This window comes from Frankliniella occidentalis, unplaced genomic scaffold (assembly GCF_000697945.3).
Source record: "Frankliniella occidentalis isolate FOCC.00 unplaced genomic scaffold, Focc_3.1 Scaffold145, whole genome shotgun sequence".
Lineage (NCBI taxonomy): Eukaryota > Metazoa > Arthropoda > Insecta > Thysanoptera > Thripidae > Frankliniella > Frankliniella occidentalis.
The window spans coordinates 826,842-838,110 of record NW_026267272.1 but is presented as its reverse complement, the minus strand read 5'-3'; the positions used below and the strand labels follow the sequence as shown (position 1 = coordinate 838,110).

At 48.8% G+C, this 11,269-nt stretch overlaps 3 protein-coding genes across 3 annotated transcripts; 2 read left to right on the top strand and 1 right to left on the bottom strand.

The window, feature by feature from the left end:
• Positions 1–93: 93 nt before the first annotated feature.
• On the top strand, positions 94–2,907 carry LOC127748609 (tetraspanin-9; the record flags this gene model as incomplete). The annotated part of the gene is given in 4 exon segments (XM_052270984.1): positions 94–273; positions 370–481; positions 898–1,022; positions 1,227–2,907. Coding segments are annotated over 4 exon segments (510 nt in total), but the record flags the coding sequence as incomplete, so codon positions are not given.
• A 58-nt stretch (positions 2,908–2,965) lies between these two features.
• LOC113214503 (uncharacterized) lies at positions 2,966–5,907 on the bottom strand. The gene is made up of 5 exons (XM_026433873.2): positions 5,820–5,907; positions 4,050–4,269; positions 3,530–3,673; positions 3,256–3,387; positions 2,966–3,173 (listed from the first exon to the last, which is right to left on the bottom strand). The coding sequence occupies exons 2-5, from the start codon at positions 4,260–4,262 to the stop codon at positions 3,090–3,092; spliced, it is 573 nt and encodes a 190-aa protein (XP_026289658.2). The 5' UTR covers positions 4,263–4,269; positions 5,820–5,907; the 3' UTR covers positions 2,966–3,089.
• A 1,064-nt stretch (positions 5,908–6,971) lies between these two features.
• LOC113214504 (uncharacterized) lies at positions 6,972–9,957 on the top strand. Its single transcript, XM_026433875.2, has 2 exons — positions 6,972–7,326; positions 7,523–9,957. Exons 1-2 carry the CDS (start codon positions 7,276–7,278, stop codon positions 9,386–9,388), a joined length of 1,917 nt encoding a protein of 638 aa, XP_026289660.1. The 5' UTR covers positions 6,972–7,275; the 3' UTR covers positions 9,389–9,957.
• Positions 9,958–11,269: the final 1,312 nt, after the last annotated feature.

Here is an 11,269-nt window from a genome sequence, read left to right as displayed (position 1 = left end):
GGGGGCGGTGTACACTGATTTTACTTGAGTGAAGTACCCCCTTGGTTTTTCGCTGACTCGACTGACTCGCACGTCGTCGCCCTATTTTTGCAGTACTTCAGTCTGGTGATCGTCATGTTCCTGGTGGAGTTCATGTTCGCCACGCTGGCCTTCGCCTTCCGAAGCTGGCTGGGGGCCTTCATGGTGGAGGAGCTGCAGAGCGGCATCCGCCACCACTACAACACGTCGAGCACAAACGCGCTGCACAACCTCTGGTCCCACGTGCACAAGGAGGTACGCGCGCACCACAACCAGCTCACATCGCACATGACGTCCCAATCTTGATTATTTTTTTGCACTAATGACTATGTTTTCTTTTATTTATCTCAGTTCCGCTGCTGTGGAGTCGTGGAGTACACGGACTGGTACAAGATCAGCGCCTGGCCCAAAGAGAGCTGGGTGCCCAACTCGTGCTGCCTGCCGGACTATGCTAACAACACGGGTGGGTGGAGCGTACTCAACCCTTTTGCATTTTATTGTGCATAAACATGCAGAATGTTATACAGCTATAAGTATGCACAAATTTTGTGCATAATATTATGGCTGTATCAAATTCTGCATGTTCCGGGTGATTCAGAGAAGACGCAGGTGCAGGCGGGTTAGCCTACCCGCTCTGCTCGTAAGGCACCATAGCTCCTTTGGTATAGGCAACCCGCCCGCACCTGTGTCTTCTCTGCATTACGCGGTTTATGCACAACCCAATGCATAAGGATTTAGTGTGAGGATGGAGAGTTCATGCCATAGACGGAAAACGCGCTCGGGGGTGGTTCTCCTCCCCCCCAAAATAAATAAGGACTTTCCTTTCTGCCTTTTGGTTGCCTTTTATCTCCCCCGGCTTATTGCGAAAAATATTTGCAGACTGCGGGCACAGCGGGTCGGCGGACATGTGGTACCCCAAGGGCTGCTCGGAGCAGGTCCAGATGTGGTTCCTCGACCGGCTGCACATCGTCGGCATCGTCGGGCTGGTCGTAGCCTTCATCCAGGTGGGTGGTTCATCGCGGCCCGCGTGTCCCCGCGTCCCCGTCAATACCCCCCCCCCTTTTTCCTGCTCGCTCAAGTCGCTTCGCCCTCCTTCCCCCTCCGCGGGGGCTGGAGCGAGCGCCGTTTGGAGCCCGATGGGTTGCCGCCCTCTCCGGCGCGCCGTGCCGGCCGTGCCTCACCACCCGCGCCCCCTGTTGCTGTTTCAGCTGTTTGGGCTCATCTCCTCGATGCTGCTGTTCTGCACGGTGCGCCACAAGCGCTCCGGACAGACGTACAAGTCGTACGACCACGCCTCGTGAGCGCGCCGTGGCCGCGACCTCCACGTCACCCTCCTCAGCTCAGCGCGCCTCTGCGCTCCTCCGGGGGCTCCCCAGCCGCACGCATCCCTCGACTAAGAGATTATTCGACTGCCAAACCGAAGAAGAAAGCAAGAAGAAGCGTGGTGATGTGTGCACGAGGACTGGCTTATCGTTAGAGAAAGAAAGAAAAAAAAGTTAATTTGTTGTACAAGTTTGCCTTGCGGCTAAATGCCGAGCTCAGCATTAGCTCAGCAGTAGCGTATACGACGCCTCTCCGGCGAAAGGCAGGACAAAGCCAAAGAGATGCCATTTCCTTTCTCATTCCTACAAGAATAATCATCTCATGTAATTCATCATCTCATTAACAGTCATCCGTTCAGTGATATTCGTATTCTTTGCCGTAAAGGGACATCTCGTATGGGCCCTCTAAAATGTATCGACAATAATTACGAGCTGTGATGCGCTCCTTTAAAGTTATTTTGAAAACAAAAGAAAAACTGAGCAATTGGACGAGAATTTCCTGTACGAATGCCCGAACAGTGGACTAGCAATGGTTTTACCGAAGTCGCAAACAGCTTTGAGATCCATAGGACAATGTCGTGATTGTCAAAATCTTAAGTCAATGAGACTTCTGCGACAACCTGCATTACATATTTATCTACTTTGCCATATCAGCCAATACGTGACAGATCCCTTAACTGGGGTGAATTTTTTTGTGATAACATTCGAGTATTGATCTAATCTTTACTGTTTGTTCATGTGGTGTTGTAATACCACTGTTTAGGGCTAAGTTTTCTTAAGATTTAGTCTCCACCGCACGCGTACAGCGAGATTTATCGGACTATATTTTTTTTACGTCTATTTGGTGTTGAGTAGAAATGTTATGATGCAATTCAGACTTTTAGGTTTACATTCCACTGTCTGTTACAGTATGTTAAAGCTTTATCGTGTTATTGTTTATGATGTGGAGAAGTGAGAAACTAAGCTGATTACTAAGTAATCTGTAGATTTCTTACTTTCCCATATCCTTTACGTATTTAAATAATATACAATTAGGTAGGAGCGGAGTATAGGTGTGTATTTCCATTCGCGTTGATCTAGAAAATGTACAGAAATATTTTATAACGAAAAAATCTCAGATTGAGCTCATTCTCTTGCCGTAAGACTCATTTACCTCAAATCGAAGAGGTTAAGTGGGTGTATCTTTTGATAAAGAAAATGTTGCCATGATTGAAAATATTTGTTTCTCCTACTCTTGCGATCTTTTCCTCTTCTGCCATATTTTTCTGGCTACATCTCTGAGATGTCTAGAGGAAAAGACAGCATATATAATCAGGCCCTTTTTAATTGCTCTTCATAAATCTTCCCACCAAAAAGTATTAAATGTAAGTGATTTTAGAAGGTTGTAGAAAAGCATGTGAATCTGATTGAATACGTACGATGTTTATAGTAGTTATGTTTATAATTACATATTTCTATTTGCCAAAAATAGTGTAATTGACAAACAGTTTTTTAAAGCTTAAGATTGTGACTAATTTGTGGAACTGTTTGAAACACTTCAACATACCAATAAATTGTTGTCTGGATATTTTCGGAAGTTGTCGTAATTCCGCTACAGACGTTCGGAGGAGCAAAAGAGATTTTTTTCAAAGAAGAAAAAAACAACAGTTTTTTTTATTAACAAGGTAATATTTACAAGGCACAACACTTAATCAAACTTAAACTATGTTTTCAAGGTACGTGTGTGTTTTCATTTGGCGTTATGGAGGTCTACAGTCCGATGAGTCTGGAGCCCAGGTTATTTAGGGCCTCGGTGGCGCTGCGGGACACTTTCTTGGCTGTCTCGAACGGGAACTGAAACCGAGAAGCCGATCGGGTGCGTCACGTTTTGGTAACGTTGGTGAAGTACGGGGCGCGGCGGGAGGGGGGCACTCACATCAAGGACCTTGTTGAGGATGTTGCTGAAGCCTTCGAAGCCGGCGACCACTCCCCGACCGACGAAGGCGAAACGGTCCCCGGTGTTGCCGTACTTGTCCTCCTCGCGGATCGAGTCCACGATGGGCTTCGGCTTAACAGATAATATAGAAGCGGTCAGCGGGCCGAAGCTGCGCGTGGTTGCGGCAGCCCAGCTGTTGGGGACAGAAACACAGACTGATTCTCCGCCCAGGGAGCAGAGGAGAGACAGGTCGGACGGGTGGCCTGATACGCACCTGCAGGATGTTGAGCAGGATGCCCTGCACGGCGTTGCTCTTCTTCTTGGGGTCGTTCTGCTGCGGCGAGAGGGACACGGTCTCCGGGTACACGTTGGGCGTCTCCAGCAGCGGCGCCAGCAGGTTGCCGACGTGCGACGTGCCCTGTGAGGACAGAGACGGCGGCTCGGGTCAAGGACTCGGAAGGACGCCACACGCCACGGGCCAAGGGCACGCGCCCTCGCGGGGGCGGACAGAAACCTCGCGAGGCGCTCATGGGGTCCTCATGGGCTCCCGAGAAAAATGAAGGGCTGACCCTCAAAAGTAATCATCCAGACAGTGCGTGCGATTCAGATTCATTTGACAAATTGCGGGAGGTCAACGCCTGCGAGACTCGAGGTAGGCCACCCCGCAGTACACGCACGCATTGAAGCGAGGATGCTGCCTACCTATCAGGCGCTATGAGAGCCTGCGGAGGCTGAACTTGGCAGGTTCTTCGCGGCGAGTGACGGGGACGTATACTTTCTGTATGACACCTTACCTGGCTGCGCTTCTTGTTCTTCTTCGGGCCGCCGGCCTCCGCCGTCTGCACGACCTCGTCCTCAAGGGTGGCGGCGCTCTCCGCGGCCTCCACGGCCTGGTCGGGGGCCGCGGGTGCTGCGGCTGCGGCGGCCTGCTCGGCGGGGGCGGCGGCGCCGAGGTTGATGAGCAGCAGGCTGGCCACGACGGCCAGGAGGAGCGGGGCGGTCGACATGCTGCGCCTGTCGAGGGGAAACGAGCCGAGAATCAGCGGAGCAAGCGACGCGCGCGCCCGTCTCGCGGAGATGCTGGCTGGACTGACTGCGCTTCCGGCGTCCAGCGCTGCGCCCTGCGCCCCTCCCTCCTGCCCCCCATACGGCTCAGTAGCCGGATCCATTGCGTCACCCCCAACTGGATCCAGGAGGTGGCGGTGGAGGGGCACCGGCGTCCTTGCAGGTAACTATTTTGTAACCAACCCCTCCCTCCCCCCCTTCCCATGTCCTCGCCGCGGCGCTGGCCTGGCATACGTGACACTGTGTCGTCAAATAGGCCAGCGTTGCACCCGCCTCTGGCTGGACGTGATAAGCAACAAGTCGATGGCAAGGGGTCTGGTGTACACGGAATATCGGAAAATTTTTAGTGCAATATCTGAAATATTTTTGTAATATCTGGAATTTTTTTGTAATATCTGGAATTTTTTTGTAATATCTGGTATATTTTTGTTATATCTGGAATATTTTTGGAGTATCTGGAGTATTCTTGGAATGTTTTTCAGTGTGTACATGGAATCGTGTATTTCGACTGACGGAGGAAGAAGAATAGCGGGTAGAAAATAAAGGTTCCTGATTGCCCTAGCGCACTACCGGTACCGGTGTGACGTAGAGACGGGAAGCTCTCGGCCAATCGGTAGAACGGTTATGTTCTACCCGCTATTCTTCTTCCTCCGCCAGTCGAAATACACTAAATCCAAGCGGTCCACCCCTCGGTCGATGGCCGCACGCGCGTCAGGAGCTCAGGGTGAGAACACCGCCCTGCTGAGCACTTCTGGTGGCGAACTCAAACGGCACAGAGTCTGCACTGAACCACGAAGAGATAGCTGCAAATCCGCGCGACCGTTTGCAGTTGCACGCGTCTGCCTAGTGTTTCCAGCTAAGGTGCCCGGGTGCCCGGGTGGGTAGGCAATCCACCTACACGCACGTCAGCGACGCAGTAGAACTACGAAGTCCCACGGGGGTTTTCAGCCACTTACTCTAGGGAGCTATGTTATTGATTAACCCGTCTAAAAACCCGAACCACTGCTGATCGCCGACCGCCTCGGCGACTTTTGAGGAGATGCACTGTTACGTCAGCAGCGTCCGCGGAGTGCGGCTTCTTCTTCTTGCGCCCTTGAACCAGCCACTGGTCGGTCCACCCGGCCCGGCCTAGCCAGTCTGATCACCGCAGTGACACCACAATACCTATAGGCAGACCGGACCGACCGCACAGGATTCGCGCTAGCCCGCGCTGCTTACAACACGCGGGGCGGAGGTGACCCTCTCACGATCACCCAATCGACTACACCACGCTCGTGACACGAGTGCAGTCGCAGGTTTGTTTCTAAAGATGAGTTCGTCTATGGACTTTGCAAAGATCTTTGAATACTTTTCTCCGATGATACTGCTCATTAACATGAGAGGTGTTGTAGAAAATTAGCTTACCTTTTCAGCTTCGGCCCGCTAAAATAATTTCCGACGGGGAAACGAAAACGAAAATAAGTTTTCCCCGAAGCAACTTATGACTTTTCCAGACTTACGCGTTCTCGCCGAGGCTCTGAATGTCTCGAGCGGGCTGCCCGGTCAACTGGGACTGACCGGCGTGCGGCTGGCGGCCGTGCCTCCCGCCCCTGAGGGGTGCCCACCTGGCCCCACCACGCCCCGCCCCGCCCCACCTGGCCACACCCCACCACGCCGCACCTCGAGTGCCGGTGCGTTACTTTCACATGGTGTATCCCGTGTTACGACAGCGGCGGGCGGGTTGCTGCGGCGGCTGCGGTGCGTCCAGCCAGCGGCGCGCGGCCACGAGCCGAGGTGCCAAAGTCTTAAGCCAAAGCTGAGCCGAGCCCAGTGGCCGGATCGTAACTGGAGCCGCCCAGTGATGTCCGCTGCTGAAGCCTACCAAAGTCCACTGGAGCACGCCGGGGTGCACTAGAGTCCGCCGGAGCATACCGGAGTCCACTGGAGCAGACAAGAGCAGGAGCCCATTGGAGCACGCAGAGGTCCACTGGAGCGTACTGGAGCTGGAGTCCCCCGGAGTCACCCGGAGCCTACTGGGGCTCGACTCGAGCCCATCGGAGCATGCAGGAGCCGGCTGCACCCGGCCAAAGACCGCAGTGGCAATATAGCGGGCTGAAAAAAATAATAGAAAAACATGGCAAGGAAACAAGACACAAAAACTTACGTTGATGTGTTTCTTTTCCTACTGCCCCCCCCCCCCTTGCCTCAGCCGCGCACTACCAGCTGTGGTCCGTGCCGTGCCATTCATCGGAACGTATTGCACGTCCATATTCATGAGGTTATGCCCTCATATCGGTCTACGACTGAATTGCAAGGGGGCACAAGAAAAAAATGTCCAGGAGTCGATTCGGGTAACCCAAGCCCAATCGCCCCCCACGGTTAGGCAACCGAATTACGCTACTGTGGTGCGCAGCTGCCTATATCGGCCGAGCCCTCATCAGCACGCACCCAAGATGCGGCTCTACCCTACGCCCGCTGCCAGCGCAGTGGAAGTACCCCACGTCCGACATACCCCACGCCCCGCGGGCTGCACCATGCAAATGCCAACCAGACTGGCCAAACGCGGCAAATGCAACACAACGACGCGACAGCATCTAGCGTCGTCGCGCAACCTACCCGATGGAACAAAATAGTCGTCCTGACTCAGGCAGTGCCTCAAAGCACTCTTTCTCTTTTTTGGGAGATGATGAAGCAAGCAAAGAAAAGAGTTTTGTTGTGGGTGCTTTGGTAATACTGTATCGACCAAACAGACCTTCCTTCAATTCGTGCCTCAGTTTTTCAGTTTATGGAAAACTCTTCGTAACTCTCCGTGACATTGTGTACAAGCCAAGCTGACGACACATTCCTGCAGACTTTGTTTGGACTGGAAGAACTCGCCTACGCTATGGCAAGCCAAGCACGCAACAGCGACGGCGAACCGAGGGGAATAACAGTTTCAGTTTTACTGCCTATTCTGCGTTTTAACTCGGACGGTTCATGATTGGTCGGTGGCTGCACCGTGCGAGGTTCCACAACTCAGCCAACAAGGTAAGATGTTTTGATTCAATTTGTTCCACAGTCCATTACAATTAGTGGTTGCACAATTGTATTGTGTGCCTGCCTAAGTCCTGTACTGAACTTCACATCAGATCAGGCAATGCTCCTAACCTATTTTCTAACATTCTTAAGTAATCATATTTTATTTATTAAGCTGGGAAATAGCTTATGTTCCTTATGTTTGCAGTCTAAAATGGCCCAAGCTGAAGAAGATTTTCAATGGGAGGCTTCTGTCAAAAGACGGCAGCAGAAATATTTTCAATGGTTAGGTGATCGTGAATTTGATGCATATAGAAGACGTCTGCCATCCATCTGCATGCTTCTTCTGAAAGGAATGTGCAAATGTCATGAGGGTGACAATGATGGTTTTTTGATCAATAACTCAGAAATCAATGCCTTAAAACGCAACATTGGCTTTGCTGTGTTTGGTGAGCCCAACGAGCAGCCCAGCCAAGACAATACATTTACTGGTTATTCCAAGAAACAGGTAAAGGTGATTGAAACAATTTTTGATCAGATATTAAAACTTCAGAAAGGTGACAAGATATTGATGTCTGTCATATTTGTTTCCTTAAATATTCAATGCCAAGATGGTAATGTAGTCGACTTTCCTGTTTTCCGTATTCCTAAAATTAATGAAACAGGAGAAGGTTACTCGTTTATTGATTTTCAAGGTCGTATCTACCAAAGTTGGGACAATTTTATCTCTAATAACAAGCTACCAAAGGCCAAGTGGTCCTATCCACAGAATGGAGTATATTCTGGCAATAGTGAAGGTGAGGTAGAGCTCTGCTTTGGTGTCACTCCTGAGACTAAATTGGGTAAAAGGGTATTGAAAACAATGGACACCACAACATCTATTTTAAGTGTGGGGACAGGTGTCGGAGTGTTTTTTCCCCCGGTGGCATTACCTTGTGTAGTAACGTGCGGAGCTATTTCACTATATAGCATTGTTCGTGGTTCCTGTGAACTTGCCGACCGAGGCAAGCATGGACAAAGTTTAAAGGACAGAGAGTCATTCTCTCAATGGCTTTCTGTGGCTGGCTCCGCTTTAGGCCTTGGATCTTCGGGTGGAACCCTGGCCATCAGAACAATGATGAAAGAAGGCAAGGTAGTATCCTCTGTAATCTGTGATGTTGTTACTGGAATTAATGCCTCATCAATGTTGGTGAATGGTGTGGGAATAGCTGAAAACGCTTTGGCTATTAAAGAGGCTGAGGAGTGGAATGCGCTGCAAAGCTTTCAGTTGATAGCATCTGTCTTATTTTTTGCGCACTCAGTTGTCAATTTCAAAACTGCTCGAGCTATTGTTGCTGAGTGTCAAATTCAAGATTTCAAAGATAACAGTGAAGTATTGTTTAAAAATAATCTAGAACAGAAAAACATCAGGGACTTAACTCATATATCAAATAAACCTGATTTCCTCTCTCAAATTACAATTAAACAAACAGCAGCATCAACTCTCAGTACTGTTCATGAACCAAAACTTTTTAAAGACGTCAAGACACTGCTGAACAGTCTTGGCCCAACTGATGTCCATAATATGATGAATCTTTTAGGCCGTGTATGCAATAGATGGGAGTACGGCTGTTATTTTAAGAGAGCTGTTGAGATTGTAATGGATATTTATAATTGTAGAGATTTAAAAGAAGGAGTACGAATCATAAATGAAATACTAAGGCTTTGTTCTGAAATATGCACTAGCAAATCCAATGGAGAGTTTTCCAATGAAGACGAAATAATTGACAAAAGTATTTCAGATATTGAATTTATACCATCCTGCATTACCCGTATCTCACCTTCTCCAGCAAATGAAGAAGTGTACCATTTCCCAGAAGACCATTGTGGTTGGGGTAGAAATGGTGAATTAGAGGGAGATGAATATTTGTTAATCAGTAAAAATGCATTTGGTCTTGCTAACATAGCCTCTGCAAATATTGAGCATAAGGATGGTGTTGCAACTGTTTATTTTGAACATGTTGGATTTGTTGCTATTAAGAGTTGTGTTGAGGATAAAAAAATTGTTGTAAGGACATTCAGGAGTAATAATTGAGAAACAAATACAAGTGCATGTATAATCTTGTTGTAGGTAGTTTGACTTGATAACCATGATACAAAGAAAGCAACTATCATAGTAGGTAACAGTGCACATTTAGGTATATACGCTTTACAAAAAAATAGACTGCCTATAGACTCACTATTTTTGTACACCATTTGTTAGTAGTTTGTAAGAAAGCGTCCTTGTTACATATCTCAAATTTTCATGTGACATTCTTGAAGTATTCTTGTTACTCAGGTTTCATTCAAAATCCTGGTTGAAATTTTTAAAACAATGTGAACTTGCATATTTCTTTTTCCTCATGACGCTCAATATTTTTTTTTCATTTACATATTTGAGTTCCTGACTCATTTTGGTTTGTTATCCCTCTCAGAGGTCAACATCAAGAAGCTGGAGGGCAGTGACATCCGTTGCATTTGATATAATTTTTTTTTCTAATCAAATTCGATGTTATTCTGACAAAATGCTTGTGATGTAAAAATTATTTTGAAAGTATTTGTGATGAATCTCGTTCGTTGGGAGGTATCGAGAAAATAAATGTGACAACTTCTTCCAACCGCAAACTGATTTTTTTTTATTGATCTCTGTAGGAACAAGCTGGTGACATATCATATATTATTACATAATTTATCAGATTCACGGGTTGCAAGTTTGACGAGCTCACGGGACTGACTTAAAACAAAATTCAGCCCGTGCCCGCCCCGCCCCGCGGGCCTGAGGAAGCCCTACACCTTGCGCCGAGAGCTGCCCAACGCCTGCGTGTGGGGCATAGGCAACCCCGCACGGCAGGCTTGCCCGCCCAGACGCATCTTTTTGACGTCCCTGTTAGTAGCTACACGATTTAGCTACAGACGACAGGGCCCGAGTCAGCTTAGACTGAACCGTCTATAGATGAACTCATTACTTCCGCCGATGCTAGAATATCAACCAGAAGTAAACGGCGCTAAGAACTAAAGCGAAAACGAAAGATCTCAATGCCACTCCGAAGCTCTCGCCTTGTCCAAGCGCTCGGAGGGACAGGGGGCCGCGGGGCTGTCAAAATAAGATACGGTTTGGCCGACCGACCGACCGATCGTCAACCTCGGAAAGACCAGGACGACTGAAATATCGTGTTCGGGGGTTTTCTCGCAAGCTGAGTCCAAATCTGGTAGTGCCGATGTCGTCCGGGCCCCCGGGGACGTCATTGGAGACCTTCCCGAGCACGCCGATGACCCTCCCACGACAAATACGATTCGGCTCCAAACGCTGTTACACACGGGCTAGTGCATATTTCTTAAAAGTCACCAAATATAATTATTATTAATAGCAAATCGCGCATCATAGTTTATTATCCTGATCATTTCACTATTGTCACTTGGCACTTCCCTGGCGTTGCCGCCTGGAGCCACACAACGATGCACGGGCGGGAAGCATCCCCAAAGGATCACATCCTGGACAGGTGAGGCGGGATTGCCTACCTCAGGAAAGAATTACATATCCCGCGACCACGATATGTCGGTGAGTATGCCGTAATTATTGCTCTCCCCCTTTGCCGTGCCGCGTCCCCTACCCCTCTCCTCCTCCCCACCCCCACCGCGCATTTCCCGCGCCTTTATGGAAACGTAAACAAACATTGAAAGTCGGTGTCACGATCAGCGTTTCTGCCAAATACCGATAATACCTACTCATATAATTATTGATCATGGTACTTTAACTAGAATTTTAGAGTGGACATCGCCGCTTTTCGTTATTAATCGCAAGGTATAGTGCTTACATGTTTCCGGTCCGGAATATTGAATTGTTTCATTCCGGTTATTGTTGTAGGAGGTTATGCTCCTCTGGCTCAATTTTAAAACGCACAATTAAGTTGTAAGTTATTTTTTGAGGCCGAGTAAA

What these genes read in the sequence shown, in the direction of transcription:
- LOC113214504 (XM_026433875.2), top strand. Translation starts at nt 7,276, where the DNA reads ATGATTGGTCGGTGGCTGCACCGTGCGAGGTTCCACAACTCAGCCAAC. An exon ending in TCCACAACTCAGCCAACAAG is followed by an intron (nt 7,327 to 7,522) that starts GTAAGATGTTTT and finishes TTATGTTTGCAG; the next exon opens with TCTAAAATGGCCCAAGCTGA.
- LOC113214503 (XM_026433873.2), bottom strand. Translation starts at nt 4,262, where the DNA reads ATGTCGACCGCCCCGCTCCTCCTGGCCGTCGTGGCCAGCCTGCTGCTC. An exon ending in AGAACAAGAAGCGCAGCCAG is followed by an intron (nt 3,674 to 4,049) that starts GTAAGGTGTCAT and finishes CTGTCCTCACAG; the next exon opens with GGCACGTCGCACGTCGGCAA. An exon ending in TCCTGCTCAACATCCTGCAG is followed by an intron (nt 3,388 to 3,529) that starts GTGCGTATCAGG and finishes TTATCTGTTAAG; the next exon opens with CCGAAGCCCATCGTGGACTC.